Source organism: Oncorhynchus nerka, linkage group LG27 (genome assembly GCF_034236695.1).
Source record: "Oncorhynchus nerka isolate Pitt River linkage group LG27, Oner_Uvic_2.0, whole genome shotgun sequence".
Classification (NCBI taxonomy): Eukaryota; Metazoa; Chordata; class Actinopteri; order Salmoniformes; family Salmonidae; genus Oncorhynchus; species Oncorhynchus nerka.
In genome coordinates, this window is record NC_088422.1 from 76,325,142 (window position 1) to 76,342,399 (window position 17,258).

The window sequence follows — 17,258 nt, forward strand, 5'->3', positions numbered from 1 at the left end:
GCTGTAGTGCATCTCACCCGGCATTAGGGAACCTAGTGAGCTCTGTGATAAGACAGTACTGTTAAATAAACTTCATAACCCTAACAGGAGCAGCTCATTATTGATAGTGAAACGAGGCCAACCGTAGCTATGATACATAAAGCCATACTCTATGACCTCTGAATATCATTATAAAGCACCTGTTTACAACTCTATTGCTCCCCATAATCCTTTCCTGGATGAAGGTGGCCAGTCGCCTTATACTTGGCACTCATTGGACCCCGTGACCCAAAGGAAAATATCAGTTGACGGAGAACACATCCTCCAGTGTGAAGTTGACTTAGTTTCCTCTCCCTCTCCGCTCGGCCAGTGTTTTCCCTGCTAATGTTGAGCAAACTGTTTTGTCTTTGCGTTGGCTCTGCGCAGCCCTCGGCCTCCACAGTGGGCACACTCACAGGGAGAGGGCTGCATTAATAGGATCCAGTGTGTGGGGCCAGCCGGCAGGGAGAAAGGGGGCCCGTGTTTTCTTAGGGCCGGGGTGGCAAAGCAAAGCATTCAGCCCATGGCAGCAAAAAAAGAGCCTTTTTGTTTTTGGGCGGAGGAGAGTCCAAGCATTCCCTATGGAACACAATGAATGGCCCGTTCTGTCCTGCACCGTTATTCAGACACACAATTGTTTGTTTTTTTAGGTATTTTTTTCTCCAGAATTATTCTTCCCCGTCACTTGGTGTGCACATGACATTTGAGCGCGTTTTAAAGTCTCGGCACACTCATATGCCTGTAATAAAGTGGTCCCTCGTAACAATCGTGCTTTCTGCCGGACAACAGAGCCCACTCTGTTGTTTTCCCAAGCCCCAGCAGCTGGGAGGCAATTGTGAAGACAGAGGCTCAGTCTATGTGCAGAGTGGAGGGAGCAGAGGAGAGGACAGGAAGAAGGGGAAGTCCTCCCCTGCTACTCCAGCCCCCTCCTGACCAGCCTCCAGCCCAGAGGCCAGCCAGCCGCCGCGTGGACAATGCCATTATTAGATTAGGGGTGGTCCAACGCCAGCCAGCCAGCTCTCTGTCCCACCACCAGACACACTGCAGTCTCTTATTAACTCACTCCAGACTCCCGCTCAGTCTCCCACCCAGTCTCAACAATAGTGAGGTTGTTAGAATTGTTTTGTGTTCTTTTATCTTCACAGAAACAGTAGATGTTTAAAATAAAATATACATCATATGTTGGTTTTAAATAAACCCGAATTACATGAGAAAATGTCAGAAAAATGACTGTACATCAGAAGTATATTTTTACAAGGGATGATTTACACATGGAAGTATCAGAAGAGAAATCATTCAATGTAAAATGCTATGTGGAGAGCATGTGTTTTCCTGCTCCTCAGCGATTGGCCTTTTCCCTAACAGTATGTTGAGGGATTGGAGGATTTCACAGACATATGCCAATAGTTTTTCACATGTTCTCCTACGCTTCACATGTTCATACCCTTCTATTCCTCACATCCCCCCAGCCTGTTCACCATGGTTATGGTGGGCTCTCTGACTAGGTTGGAAACACTTATCTCCCTCACTAGCTTTAAGCACCAACTGTCAGAGCATCTTACAGATTACTGCACCTGTACATAGCCCACCTATAATTTAGCCCAAACAACTACCTCTTTCCCAACTGTATTTAATTTATTTATTTATTTTGCTCCTTTGCACCCCATTATTTTTATTTCTACTTTGCACATTCTTCCATTGCAAAACTACCATTCCAGTGTTTTACTTGCTATATTGTATTTACTTTGCCACCATGGCCTTTTTTGCCTTTACCTCCCTTCTCACCTAATTTGCTCACATTGTATATAGACTTGTTTTTTTTTTTTTTTACTGTATTATTGACTGTATGTTTGTTTTACTCCATGTGTAACTCTGTGTCGTTGTATGTGTCGAACTGCTTTGCTTTATCTTGGCCAGGTCGCAATTGTAAATGAGAACTTGTTCTCAACTTGCTTACCTGGTTAAATAAAGGTGAAATAAATAAATAAATAAAAAGGCCGGGTCCGACCTCTTTTACAACTCCACCCGCCCCCCTGCAGTGAGGGTCAGAGGCATTCTGCTTATTCCCAATCCCATAGAGGTGGGATGTATACGCAGGATAATGATGCCAGGCCCAGACTCACTTGTGGGTTTGTTTATGTCTGTTTGCATCTTTCCTGTCATTATCCATGCTGTTTGAGGGAGTCCCCATGGATTTGAGCAGTTTACTGCAAACCTTTTGAATTTCATGACCAGACCATGCCAGAATATGAGTTTTTCACTTCCATTTCATTGTGTGCCTAACAAAAAACATCCACACAGATCTCATGTTTTCTGGAAATGTAACATTGTAGAGGTGGTAGTAATGTAAGAATGTGGTTCTGGAATAGTAGGACATTTATTTGGGAGAGGGGATAGTGTGGGTGTGTACGTGTGTGTGTCTGTGTGTCCTCGCCTCTGTGTGCGAGAGAGAGAGTATCATGAGAGCAGCTTTTGTACCCTACATAACATTTCAACCCCACGGCTTATCTTTGATATTTTATATTCAATACAAATCAAATTACTTTAAATATTTACACACTTAAATTACATTGAAGGTATTTGAGACTCAAGAATTTGCATTAAGTACACAATTTCTGTTGAATCTACATTGAGCACGTCTATTCTCAGGGGAGTAGCTTCATTATTCTGCTTTGTACTCTTAACATGTTAATGATTTAACCAATTTACTGAACATCCGTAACATTCACCAACATACTGGTATGTTGCATCATATTCTATTCTTATCTTCAGCATCATGATTGGAAAGTCTCATAGGACTTGTTCTATCATAACCTAAACATCACACTTCTAAATGTCCTATAATTGTTTAGGTATAACCTTCAGTGTACTGACATACTGTATGGTTTCCAGTGTGGCAGTGTGGCATACAGTACAGGAGAGTACAGCGGCCTCCAGTCAGTGCAGAGTTCTTGAGCCAGCCTGGAACCAGGGGCAGGGAGGGGGCTGGGCTGGAGGGTGCTGTCTGCCCTGCTTTTTAACAGCAGCAGACTTAATATAGACATATTGGAATGGCTCCATTCCAAGAGAGCTTGTTTTACTGTGTAAGGAATTAGTGGAACAAGAAGTCATCTATTGGTTATTCCCCAGACGGCCCGGCCTCACCCCAGTGTCGGATTCCTCTGCACCTTATCCTGCTCTCTGCTGCAGATAGACTGGAGGGAGAGTGGACACTACGCCCCTCCCCTACCCTCCAGACAGTCCCTGTTGTCAAAGAGCAGCGGCATAGCGTACACATATTATTAGTCAGGCTCTTGCTCAGACGCCTCTCCAGCAGAATAGAGAATGACTTGTGTCCTTTGGCAGACGATGTTAATCTTTTACCTGCTGGCTAAATGTTAGGTCTCAGGGTCCGAGGGAGGGGGAGACGGGTCACAGTCATGTCCAGGACAACGACCTTTTGTTGCTGACCTGGACCTCTGTAGTAGATTGGGATCACATTTCAGAGGGAACAATGTTCTCTAGTCTGGGAGGCAGGTGGAGAGGAGGGAGGTTTTGGGGAGGGAGGTGGAGACCTGGCCTTAATACCAGCTAGCCACAAGGCTGAGGGATCAAAGTCTGGCTCAGCGCTATCGATCCACTGGCCTGATTACCATCACACACCAAACAGAGCACAATGTCTGGGACTCTGATAACACAACTACACTGGACTGTGTGTGGGGGTGGGTGTGTGTGTGTGTGTGTGTGTGCTGTCACATTCTGTCTTTGTGAGTGTGCATGTGCCTGTGTGTGTGTACATGTGTGTGTGCCCGTGCCTCTGTGTGTGTCAGAGCCTGTGTTGGATTAGTGCATAAAGCTGTAGTGCGGTCACACTGGAGGAGTGCGGTTAACTGATAAATGACCTGTGATGTGGGAGTAATGTGTGCTTGGGGATCTCTGGGATTGTTTTATGAATTGACCTCTCTAGAACAAAGTAATGCACAGACTCTAGAGCACATGACTGGTTCCATTCAGTGATTTTCCTCCTGGTTGTGCTCCAGAAAGCACTCGCCCAGCTCTCTCTCTCTCTCTCTCTCTCCGTAGCAGCAGCACAGTAGCACAGAAGCAGGCCGGGTGTTGAGTTCACATGGCCGTCTGGTGTCAGTTACTGTGCTTTCTGTAGGGATGAAGCCAGGGCTACCAGCTTCCTGTAGATCGCTTTACCTTCAAATGGAGCTCCTAAGGTGCTTTCCACTCTCAGGCGTTTGGTGTGTGACTCAGTAGAGAGTAGGGGGGAACTCCGTGTCAACTATCAGCACTTACAGTAACAGCTGGAGCCAATCCTCTCTGGGTCAAATTATATCAACCCAATGTATTTTCTAACTCCTCAGGTAAGATGTGAAAAGTGGGGTTGCTGGAGCTGTGGCAGACTATTTAGTTTTATAATGTAACACTGCACAAAGTCATGTTAGTAGACTGATACACTCTGGGTGACTCTCTTTAAATCAAATGAATAAAGATGAAACCTCACATATAGGTCTGATATTCCTCCAAACACATCTGGGTAGCACGTCGGAGGGTGTCAGTCAGCTACAGCTTAGACATTTCACCTGAGACTCCCACTGTGCTTCTCAGCAGCTCCAAACTTTTAAGACAAAATGAGACAAAATCTGAGACAAAATCACACTTTTTTTTCTTTCCTTTTCTGTCTTCTGTCTCATCTTGTCAACATTGAGGGAATTTGGACATGTTAAGACAACTCCCCTCCTCCTTTAAAAAGGGGAAGAGGACAGCATCCCAGTGACGCTTGGTGAGGATCAGACTGTGTTAGTGTTTGGGGGTGCGGGGGGGCCTGCTGGGCTGGGTCGGTAGTGCTGCAGGGTGTCTCCTGGGCCCTGTTTAAAGACCACTCCAGACAGTGAGGAGCATAGGTGCTGACAGGGGCCCTATTGAGCAAAGTAATGGCTTGTACATCTCCATTTGCACCTGTATGTGTTTGTTTGCATGCGCGTGTTTGTCTGTGTGTGTGTGTGTGTGTGTGTGTGTGTGTGTATGTGTGTGTGTGTGTGTGTGTGTGTGTGTGTGTGTGTGTGTCTGTCTGTCTGTCTGTCTGTCTGTCTGTCTGTCTGTCTGTCTGTCTGTCTGTCTGTCTGTCTGTCTGTCTGTCTGCGTCTGTGTGTGTCTGTCAGTGTGTGTGTGACAGGAGAGAAGACCAGTGCTTTCTCTCATGTCTGCCCATTGATTCAGTTAGAATGAATCTCACTGTATACTCAAGCTGGTTTTAAACACTTTATTTTCAGTCATCTTTTATTATATTCACAGATATATTTGAGTTCTTTTTTTATTCTATTTATTCACAATCTTGTTCACAGTGTTAAATCTAATTAAAACTGAGAGTTAGTGCCATTTCTCATTATGCCAGCACATCGTTGAGAGCGAAACAGATTGCACTCTGGACTGGTACAGACTTCATCAGGTCATCTGAATTGATGATACATGTTGCAAGGCGGTTGAGAGGCCTCTCTCACCCCTGGAAACCTCTGTTGGTGCGTGTGCTGGCAGAGGGAGCAGCCCCAGCCAACTATCTGTCTGACTGATCACTACAGATGCTCTTCCTCAAGTATTCAGAGTCCGATCCTCAGTGCCGAGTCTTCTGGGACTAACAATAGCACCTGTTCCTCATAAGATAGCCCATTCATGTATCTTTAATGAAGCGTTGGGGCAGATGGCGTGAAATGGTATTATCCAGTGCTTAGCAGTGCTAAGACAAAGAGGGAGCAGTGGCAGCGTAACAATGAATGGGGAGGACGCGGCCCAAGTGCTCTGCTCACATCTGCTCCACTTCATTCTATCAGACTCCTCAAGATCATCCTGGCAATAGGAATAGTTTGAGGTCCCAGCTGATAGGCAGATGAACTTCAGGGTAACTCTTTCAGGGTCTGGTGTTGCCACAAAGTGTGGAGAAACTGACACACACACACACACACACACACACACACACACTGAAATGGAAGTCTTTTGTCTGGGAGCTGATCTGTAATTTATCAACAACGTATCCTCATAACTGCCATTCTTCTGATGCTTTTTTGACGGTTGTTTCCAGTCAATGGAAAATGAGAGTGATAATGTGTAAATTGATAAATGCATTGTCTGCTGAACTACCGTGCCATGTGTTAATTGACAGGCTGAAGGCTAGACTTCCACTATTAGCTGGCACTTTGAAGCTTCTCCAGATTTGATTTCCCTTTCTCTGACATTAGCAGAGTAAATTAAAGTTTAATGCACAGTGCTCATTACTGTAAATCACAACCATTCAAACCCAATGCCCTTATTTTCCCCGATACATATTCATATTTCCTCTGGCCTGGGTAAATCTCTTTATTGTGATATCTATTCAATAAAAATACAGTGCTGTCACTGGAGAGATTTACCTTTTCATTTACAGCTTTGTTTGTAGGCAACATTCAGGATGTTTGATGAGTTTAGCTATTGTCTGATTGACACTGCACTTTCTTGATATAGATTTTTCACTCAGATTCCAATGATCTGGCATATCCGAACAGAATCTCCTTCTGCTCCTAGAGATCTCTACAGTAATTAGTGTCGACATGCCTAAACACATTTATTTCAGTCTTTTGTATGAACAAACGTCTGATTTCATTAGACAACTAAACTGATGATATTACTGTTTGAAACAATGATGACAGGGAATAGATCAACATTTATCAGTGATAAATAGCTATGGAGTAATAGAATTATGATTCAATGTGTTGAATCTATGAAGCTCAGTGTATTCAGCTTATTACAATAATACTTACGTTCCACATTTGGAGCAGCTGTTTCAGTGTAACACCCTGGCTTTAGCCTGATTCGTTTTGTTAGTTTTAGTGCGAGTAAGGTTAATTGCAATTATGTTTGTGACTAACCTTAATAACCTTCCTGGGGGTAGACTGACATTACCGGGAGGGAGAGAGTCTTTCTCTGCACTGTGAGTGTAGTACTTACTTCATCTGGTTTTATAGAACGAACACTCCAACACAGGGCAGTCCCTGTTCCCCAGTGTACCTGTTCACCTGTCGCTGGCTCTAACTCATGTTGGGACATTCATTATTTTCATTTTTCCATATGTTCTATACATGCGGGGCCAAGGGCCATCTTTCATCCCCTCTGCCTAGAAACCTGGAACACCAATCCCAATGAAAAATACATTTTATTTAAGGTCGTTTCCAACAGTCTCCCAGGTCATCGACTTTTCTCCAGCCGCAGCACATTTTACAGAAATACTTTTCAGATTACAGGAAAGAAAAAAGGAAATGACATGCTTCTCCGTTCCTTTTCTATACTTGCACTTTGTTGAAAAGCTCCGTAGACAGAAAGTGTTATTTATTTAGTTTTGAGTCTACCTCTGCACCTCTGGCCAGATCGATAGAGTGGTCCTGAGGACATATAGCGGTGGGGAACGGCCCCTGCTGCACCAGATCAGGGCACACAGGGGGAGCAGACAGAGATCATAAGCAGACCTCAGCTAGAACGTGGGGGAAAAGTCGTTGCTCAAAGCAGGTTGATTTCATGCCCCAATGCTGCGGGAGTAATTGCACCCAGACCCGTTTTATTGCAAGTTGATTTTAAAGAGGGATGAATGGAGAAACATTCTGTAAAGTGTTTATTTTGGGGGCTGACCTTTATTAACCCGTTTTCCAGGTGGGTTCCCCTGAGGTGGGCTGGCCCGGTGCTAGATTAACCCTCGCAGGCCCAACACAGCCTGGCTGCACCCTATCACCGGCAGGCAGGAAGCAGAGGATCACAGTCAGATTGGGGTCTGCTTCAGCTCCCCACACAATTCACTGCCTCTAAGAGACATTAACAATACATACACACACACAAAAACACTTACACAAACAAACAGACACACAGACACACAGACACACACACACACACACACACACACACACACACACACACACACACACACACACACACACACACACACACACACACACACACACACACAGCGAGAGCACATACTTATCCTCTTGCTGTAGAGAGTCAGAACAGGACAGTCAGCTTCAGCCTGGACAGTGAAGGTTAATAATGTTAGACTGAAACAGTTTAGACAGTTTGAGGAGCCGTGTAGGATATGTGGGGGGCAGGGCATGGCTCTGGACGTTAAGATGAAATATCACAAACAGACAGCGGCTGAAAGCCGGTTGCTGTAAATTACCGGATCGCCTGGGCTTTTATCGTCTGTATAAATGATCCTCCAAAAGTATGAGATAGAGGCTGTATATCTGAGCTCATCTTCCCCTGTCAGTCAGGGTGGCAGGTTGTTTGTGTGAGGGTGTCCCTGTCTGTTTGTACATGTCTGTATAAAGCGTTATGGTTCGACCTCCCATCTTACGACACCACCGACACTACAGCGAACAGACTGAGGACATTTTGTTGATTCATTCCCATACCAGTCTGTATCTGTCACCGGTCATCCCACTCACCGTACACACGCCGTTCACACACCATACACACCACACAGCCCTCTACAGGTGCTCAAATACATAATGTAACCTCAATTCCCGTCCTTTGGGGGGGGGGGGGGGGGGGATGCGCGTGCAGCAGGGTCCTTTGATGTTCCTATGTGAAATAGTGTTGGGGGGATTAGGAACAGACGCGGCCGGGCCAGGTATTGTGTGAGCACACGAGGGCCGTCAGAGCCGCAGAGCCCCCTGTCAGGACGTGTTAGGCCAGGCTGTGATCTGCTCTGTGCTACCCTCTCCTCTCCCCCTGCCTGCCTGCCTCAGTGTGCTGCTCTGTGTCTGCAGCTCAGCTAGGCCTCTCTCTGATCTCAGCTTCTCTCTCTGTTCAGCAGGTCCAGGGTCACATGCCTCCGCTCATGATCCCTATTTTTCCACACGACCAGCGCACCCTGGCAGCAGCCGCCGCAGCCCAGCAGGGCTTTCTCTTTCCACCAGGAATCTCTTACAAGCCAGGTATGCTCCTCTCGTTCTCTCTCTCTGTTGTTTCTTCCTGTGTCTCTGTCCGTCCTGTTCTCTGTCTACTTCTCAATGTTATGTACATGCAGTTCTCCTCCTCACAGACACAGGTTCATTTTGACAGCATGGGTCATCTTCTGACATTGATGAAGGGTCTTTCCCAATATATTCTATCCCACGTATTTATTATGGTTACATATTGCATACATTTACTTGCAATGTATTTTATGTCAGTAATGCTAATTTTCACTGCCCCAGTTATCATAGGATCCTTACACTACACATATCCCAGTCTCCATACGGCACCAAATAAAAGTGTAGTCAGTAAGGCCAAGGCAGATAATGTACTGTACTCTATGTCACCTTGTAAGTGGAGCCAAGCCTTGGGGAGGGTTCTGTGTTCAACTCCAAGGCAGCATGCCTGTTCAACAATAGATATGAGTAAAGGAGCAGTGGAATGTAAACAGCTTTTCAACATGAAAGTGTCTTGACTTCTCTGGCTGTAATCACTATGCTGAGGGACCTGCCTGCTGCAGTAACACAGTACTCTACCTAGGTACTCACTGACCCCCTCACTCTCTCACTGTACTCATCAATCACTCAAAGGATTATGTACAGCTTAGATGTCAATTTAAACATACTGCATATTGTGGAATGTGATATCACCAGAAACAGGGCCGTATTAATGTCCAGACATACTATTCTGAGATAGTGTCTTGTCCTTCTGTATCTCTTTATGGAGATGAGCTGACAGATGTCACTCATCCAGAGACAGACAGACAGAGAGAGAGAGACAGACAGACGGACGGACGGACGGACAGACAGACAGACAGACAGACAGACAGACAGACAGACAGACAGACAGACAGACAGACAGACAGACAGACAGACAGACAGACAGACAGACAGACAGACAGACAGACAGACAGACAGACAGACAGACAGACAGACAGACAGACAGACAGACAGTAGGAAAAAGAAGAGATGAGAAGAGTCAGGGTTAAGGTGTCAAATTGAGAGGAGGAAGAGGAGGGCCAGTGTCTCCCAGGCATAGAGTAATTTGTCCTGTGGGGTTGAAGGGTGAAGGCCCCCTCCCGGAGGTGCCTCTGCTCCCCTTGCCTGTAGCAGCTTGCCTCCCTCTCCCTTTGTGTGACGAACAGAGAAAGAGAATGGCTCCACACGCAACACATTCCAAATCCCAAAACAAATTTGTGGGAAATTGCTATGACTTGTTGTTTGACTCCCTGCTCATTGTTGCTGAGAATTAAAGATGTGCCACTCTGGGCTTCTATAATTAAATATTCAGGCAGATCCTTGACCTGGAGTGGACTCAGCCACACATCCTCTCTCCTTAGCTCTATGGCTGGGTATTCCAGTTGAATTCTTGCTGAACATTGACTATCGGATGGAAGTAAAGTAATATTGCACATGCAAGGGTTTTCTCATCTCCCTGACTGACCTGGGGGGAGGGAAAGTCCAGGCCTCTTTTTGTCTCTCCTGAATGCTCTCAGAAATACATTTGTTGTTAGCCTCGTGGCACAACATTGAGGTAACTCCGGGACTTGGAGGAAGTCAGAGGGGGTGGAGTAAGATTGGCTAGTCTAGTCAGCAGGTAAATAGCAGAACATTAAAAGGTGTGGTAGTGCAGCTAATACATTTACGATAAAGCCACAGGATGAAAAAATAGTCAGCTATTTTGGAACTACAGAGGCATGACAGCTGGAACACAGCGCCTGAGGGGATTCTTTTGCCTGTCGATTTCTTTAATACATTTGACATGGAAAATGTTTTAGTACAAATACCAGAAGGTATTATGGACTCACGGCATGCATGGGTCGCCATGTGTACACACAATCCCTGAATTATTCATGAGTTATTCATAAAGAAAAGGAAAAAAGGTCTGAAAATGACTACCAATGACTACCATGATCAACTGAAGTAGCTTAACGTCTCTACTATCCTCAACCCCCAACGCAAGATCCTACCTTATGACCCGTCTGCTAGATCAGAGGATGCTGCTGTGTCCACCCTCCATGAAGACGTAGGGAAGTGGCCAAGCGTTCACTTCCACGCTAGGGCACACTAATCTGATGTCATCTTTATAAGACAGACCCTCCCCGGGACCACTGCTTATGACCTCGACCCCACGGTGTTGCCACGACGACAGAACTATTGCCAGCGTCGTAGCATCGCGCCATCTCTCCCTCTGCACACTGTGCTCAATGGCCCTGACGTTGCTTGGCAGAGCAGAGACGCAGGTCATCCTTTAAACAAATAGACGCCAGCTCGCTCTGTTTGCATGGACACAGAGACATTCACTCTGATAGTAGTCTAATGGTTCTGCAGAATGACTCCATGGTCATTGGGTCCCTATGCTATGATGAGGACACACAGACATCCAGCTGGAATGACTGCTGCTACATTTCTGTTTTCTGCCGCCGCACAATAACCGACTGGCTTGTCCCTCTTGTGACTGAATACAGTGGCTGCATTAGAGCTCCATGGAATCAGTGTCAGCCATTCATGCTCACAGGTGTTGGGCCTTCTATTGTTGTTCAGCACCAACTTTCTCACCGCCTTGTTTAGCTGGATAGAGACATTGTTAGCACTTCAAACAGAGAAAGTGAAAGAGGGAATAGAGTTAGTAATTGAACAATCATTCCAGAGCCACTTGTTTTCAAAGAACTCCAGTATTCTGACAGAATATTTTACATTGCCCTTGGCATCAGGTGCCCAGTGGTGAAGAGCTCTGTTAGAGAGAGGCTTTTCCTGCATCAGGCCCTGCTCTATGGTCCTACCCACTCCTTTTCATTAGTGTTGAGCCCAGGCTCTCAGGCTGTGGTGTCCTCAAGCCCAGGCTCCAGGCAGCTGGAGGGCCCTGCACTAGATATGAGGGTGCTCACCGATTTAGAGGGTCAGGGCCCAATGCCGCTAAGTCCCACATAACTCCACTTAATTGGGCCCGTTTTTCAGCATGCCACCTGGCTGAGAAAGGAATGCAGGATGAGATGAACCTTTCTCTCCACCATTACCATCACAGACCTTTAAACATCATTCAGCAGCTCCTGTCTGTCTCTGCTTTCTCTTTCTCTATAGCATTATGATGTTGAACAGCTAGCGGCTCGTTGGCCCCATCTGTCTTGTTGGACAGGGAATGTCTTTGATACTGGTCTTGCTGGTAGTACCGACCATATCAGAGGTAAATTACTGGTTAATTCCTATGGAGGACCCTCTGTATGTAAGCTCTGACAGGACATAAATCACCCTTGAGTTTGGTTCACTGTGGATGAGAGATCCTGTTTGTATCACAGTGGTCACTGTGCTGCATCAGGGCTCCGGCAGCCGACTTGTCATGATGAAGGGAATCCATCCATCTCATCCCTCAGCAGTTCCAGGAGTGACAACAAACACCCGATCCATAGCGTGCCAGAGTTATGTCCCCAGCTCTGACACAGCCATGGCATCATCTGCCCCCATCTGCCCCCCCTGTTTAACCCTCCTAGAGATCCATCACTCAGGCCTGACCATGGGATCAGCCGTCCTCAGGACAGCAGCACACTTTAAAACCCTGATTCTCTTTCATTACTGACACCAGGCTGGCAGCACGCCCAGTCTACTGGAGTCTGCATACCACCCTGGACCCTCTAGACCCCCCTCCAGACCCCCCAGTACAGTGCCGGGGGTGTCCTCTCTTGGCAGCTGACCCCTCCCTGGTTTCACATGACTTCCTCCCTGGTTTCACATGACTTGTCATTTAGCCCCCCCTGAAGTCACGCAGAACTCCCCCACTCCTCCTCCTCCTCTGCACAGAGAGAGGGATGGCATACTCATGCATTGAGAGAGAAAGGCCATGCGGATAGTAACGACCCACACCGCACCCCTCCTACGAGACAATTTGAAATCACTTCACTGGCCGGATTTGATTTGCCCCTGCCTTAAATGGCGATTGAATTTCCTGGCTGTATCACAATGTGCTGTACAAGATTGCGAAGTGAGGGTGAAGGAAGAAAAAGGGGAAGGGGGATACCTAGTCAGTACAACTGAATGCATTCAACTGAAATGTGTCTTCCTCAAAAGTACAGACATGTACCCTCATGCCTGTGGCTTAATGGCTCCATATGAAGTGACAGGCGGAAGTGGGGTCTGAACTAGGGCCAATTCCCCCTCAGTACGCATGCTTCAGTCAACCCCCACTCTCCGCTCCCCTCCCTTCTCCGCTCTCCCTCCCCTCCCCTCTCCACTCCCCTCTCCGCTCCCCTCTCCACTCCCCTCTCCGCTCCCCTCTCCTCCCCTCCCCTCCCCTCCCCTCCCCTCTCCACTCCCCTCTCCCCCTCCCTCCCCTCTCCACTCCCCTCTCCGCTCCCCTCCCCTCCACTCCCCTCTCCACTCCCCTCTCCTCCCCTCTCCTCCTCCCTCCTCCTCCTCCTCTCCTCCTCCCTCTCCTCTCCTCTCCTCCTCTCCTCTCCTCCTCCCCCCTCCCCTCTCCACTCCCCTCCCCTCCCTCCCCTCTCCACTCCCCTCCCCTCTCCGCTCCCCTCACGCCAGTAGGCTACACTACTGACCTGGCCCGTCTCACTGGGGTTGTTCTGTCTGTCTGTCTGTCTGTCTGAACACACTGGGCTGAGTGTAAAGGCTTCTGGTACTGAGTGACACACTCAACGCTCCCACAACATCAATCATATAGACTCCACCTACTTCATACCTGTCTTTCAAAGGCACTGTAAAGCAATCAAAGAAAAATGATATAAAAAGAGTCGTTCATACTGGTTAGATTGATGTGAATCCAAGATAAGAATGTTATTTGTTAACCGTGTTATTGTAACAACACACTTGTTCTAACTAGTTTCTTAAAGCACTGTTCTCTCTTGTCTGCCAAAACTCTCACTGCCAAACAAACAATGTTGTGTCAAACAATAGCAGGGCATGTCTACAAATGCCTGAGAGAACACACCACTTCCTCTGTGTAATCACTTATAATCACCCAGATATTTAACACACACACACACACACACACAGTGCCTGTTCATAGTGCCTGTTGGTTTCCAGCGTGGAGATGGAGAGCAGGGAGTGGGAGTTTGAGGAGGGGGTGGTGAGGAGGGGGTTAGTGAGGAGGGGGGTGGTGAGGAGGGATACGTTCCTGAGTAATGCTGCTCCAGTCGGCCCAGCTGAGCCTTTTGTTGGTGCAGATGTTTGGGCCGGTAGCCAAGGGCCCAGAGGAGGAGAGGAGAGGGAGAGGAGGGCCCAGGGACTGTGTTGGCACATGCCTGGCCGCTGTAGGCCCGGCTCCCTTAGCTCATTGTCTCAACCTGTGCACATTGTTCTCTCCCCCCGACAGGTGACAACTACCCGGTGCAGTTCATTCCATCCACAATGGCAGCTGCGGCAGCGTCAGGACTCAGCCCCCTCCAGCTTCAGGTATGTGCTACCACAAAGAATGCTGCTCAGGACGCCTGCCAAGCCCAGGGCAGAAAAACGGCTAAGCAGCTGTATGCTAAGTAGTGAGCTGCACACTAAATAATCCTGGAGGCCCTAGCTCCTACAAGCTTATCACCTTACACATGCAGTTTACCCTGTTTTATAGAGGATTTACCCCCATAGCTCCACCAGAGATGGCGGTTAGGATGATAATAGTTATTAGAGGGAATGAAAATCACTCCAGTTACCTGAATCACCTCCTGCAGAATCTATCAGACAGAGACTGTTTACTGTATTAGGAAAGTTAAATACAGACCTCTGATGTTCCTGCATTACACTGTATGACCTAAAGCAGTATGTGTTGTGTGCAGACAGAGGGGTGTGCAGTCTAAATGTAATCGGGAGACCGGGAGCAGGAGAGGTTATGAGAGAGAGCGGGAAAGAGCATGAGAGAGCGGGAGAGAGAGCATGAGAGAGAGCGGGAGAGAGAGCGGGAGAGAGCATGAGAGAGAGCATGAGAGAGAGCGGGAGAGAGAGCGGGAGAGAGCATGAGAGAGAGCATGAGAGGGAGCGGGAGAGAGCATGAGAGAGAGCATGAGAGAGAGCGGGAGAGAGCATGAGAGAGAGCGGGAGAGAGCGGGAGAGAGCATGAGAGAGAGCATGAGAGAGAGAGAGAGAGAGATTCCTGAACAGAAGGAGAGAATGCTGGGATAGGCTCCAAAGCCCTGCAGGGGCGTTCACATGAAGCTGTTAGAGCTGAACTGGAGTCAGGGGCTAACCCCAGGCTATACTGTTTAATAAAGATAATTATCTGGGTTCCATCTTCATAGTCATTACCGTTATAATTATCAGCACTATTACCATCCAGCTCCTCTCCAGGCCCGAGCATGCAATTCTATCCAAATTGACAATATGTATTCCCCAGGTTACTTTCTCTGAGTTTTATTTACATAACCAATACACAGAATGGCTATGGGAAGCAGCGAAACCCTCTGTACAATTACACTAATGCTATTACTCCTGTCTGCTTGCTTAAGAAATTATCAAAGTGCCCTTTGCAGTTCTGTGAAGTATGAAGATTGAGGATATCTTTTGAAACTGTAATCATAAATATTTAAGGCTATCTGAAACTACTTGAATAAGGATCGTCAGTAGAATTTAATGTTCTGCCTTTGAAACAAAGGAGAAAGGAGAGCGAAAGAAACAAAAACAACTCTCCAAGCGCCTGCTTTTTGTGGCCCCTGTTTTGTCAACACCAGTGATAAGCTGTTGATAGCAATTAAACATTAAGCTCTCTGATAGCCAGGATTCTGATAGCCAGGATTCTGATAGCCAGGATTCTGATAGCCAGGATTCTGATAGCCAGGATTCTGATAGCTAGGATTCTGATAGCCAGGATTCTGATAGCCAGGATTCTGATAGCCAGGATTCTGATAGCTAGGATTCTGATAGCCAGGATTCTGATAGCCAGGATTCTGATAGCCAGGACTGGAACAAAATAAAACCAGAGGAGACAGGACTAGGAGGAGGGGGGAGGGGAAGGCTGAGAGGAAAGTGTCTTGTAACTTTTTCTTCTTGCTGATACATGAGCACAATTTGTCCTTCAGAGCTTATCGCTCTCAGCATTAATGAGCCTTGGCAAGTTCTAACAATGCTTGGAGCTGGAGAGCCCTGCTTTATCACGCAGCGAGCCATGCAGCCATGGGAAGAACAATCAGGAACATGGAAGGTGTGGGATGAGTCTGCTCATGTTCTTCTTCTTGTGTGTGTGTGTGTGTGTGTGTGTGTGTGTGTGTGTGTGTGTGTGTGTGTGTGTGTGTGTGTGTGTGTTACTCTCTGTTTGCGTATCATAGAGAAAGCTTGAGGTTAGCACAGTCTAGCCCCACTGAGTGTCTATTTCTAGTTGTGTTCTAGGTCAGATGGGATAGCCATATATCTGAAGGTTAGGCTGGGGTGAGGAGGGGGCTTCAGCCATTAATTCTGATAACGTATTTAACCCTGGGAATGGGCGAAAACAGAGCCTCCAAGACCATGACTTGGCTGACCTTTAGAGAACTCAGTAAACAAAAAGAGGTGCATTCCTATTAATTGAAGCCTGTCCGCCTGTGGTATATTCTGGCTGCCGGCTGCTATTTACCCTGCATAGAGTCTCCCTTAAAACAGCAAGGCAAGTCAAACATGCCCTTTTCTCTAGTGCTGGGATCAACAAGCTAACCATGTGACTCCTATCACTTCTTCTACAAAGTGCTGGGGGACTGGATGATTAAAACAGAATATGAAGGCAGAGATGGAAGTGATTAAGTTCACTCTCTCCTCTCATAGTGATAATAGTGTTAGCTTCTGCCGCCCATCTCCCTCAAGTCTACCAGTGAAACAGAGGGAGACGCCAAGAGAGGACACAGCAGGAGCTCTGTGTGTGTCACACAAGTCACATCAGGACAAAAGAAGCAGACAATATGTTCTTTTAGTCAACAAGAACAACAGAGCTACAAAGAGGAGATGTGTCATTTGTGGTGAGAGGATATGAGGAGACACTTTGTCCGGCAGTTGTCTGGCTTACACTGTGGCTCCTTGTCAGTGAGAGGACAACTACTGTAATTTGAGCTGTGCATTTACCTGTAAGTACAGGAAGCATCACATTATGATGTTAGTTTCTACTGGAAAATTATGTTTAATCAATGTGGAAAACTGATTGGATTTGAAAGAAGTCATCAACTTAAGGTCTTTTTTTTTTTTTTTACCCAACTTTTAACCTAAATCCAATGACAATGGTGACATTTTTTGTTGATTTCACACTGAATTCACATTAGTTGACAACTCAACCAAATGTAAATCAAAACTAGACGTTCAACTGATGTCTGTGCCCAGTGGGTTATCATGTTT

The 17,258-nt window shown here is 46.8% G+C and overlaps 1 protein-coding gene across 1 annotated transcript in view; it reads left to right on the top strand.

Moving 5' to 3' along the window:
• LOC135565125 (transcription factor SOX-6-like) overlaps positions 1–14,459 on the top strand; it is a 189,963-nt gene extending 175,504 nt beyond the window's left edge. Inside the window, exons 10-11 of the mRNA XM_065011167.1 lie at positions 8,837–8,957; positions 14,296–14,459. Coding sequence (XP_064867239.1) covers positions 8,837–8,957; positions 14,296–14,459 — 285 coding nt within the window. The remainder of the gene's footprint in view (positions 1–8,836; positions 8,958–14,295) is intronic.
• The last annotated feature ends 2,799 nt before the right edge of the window (positions 14,460–17,258 follow it).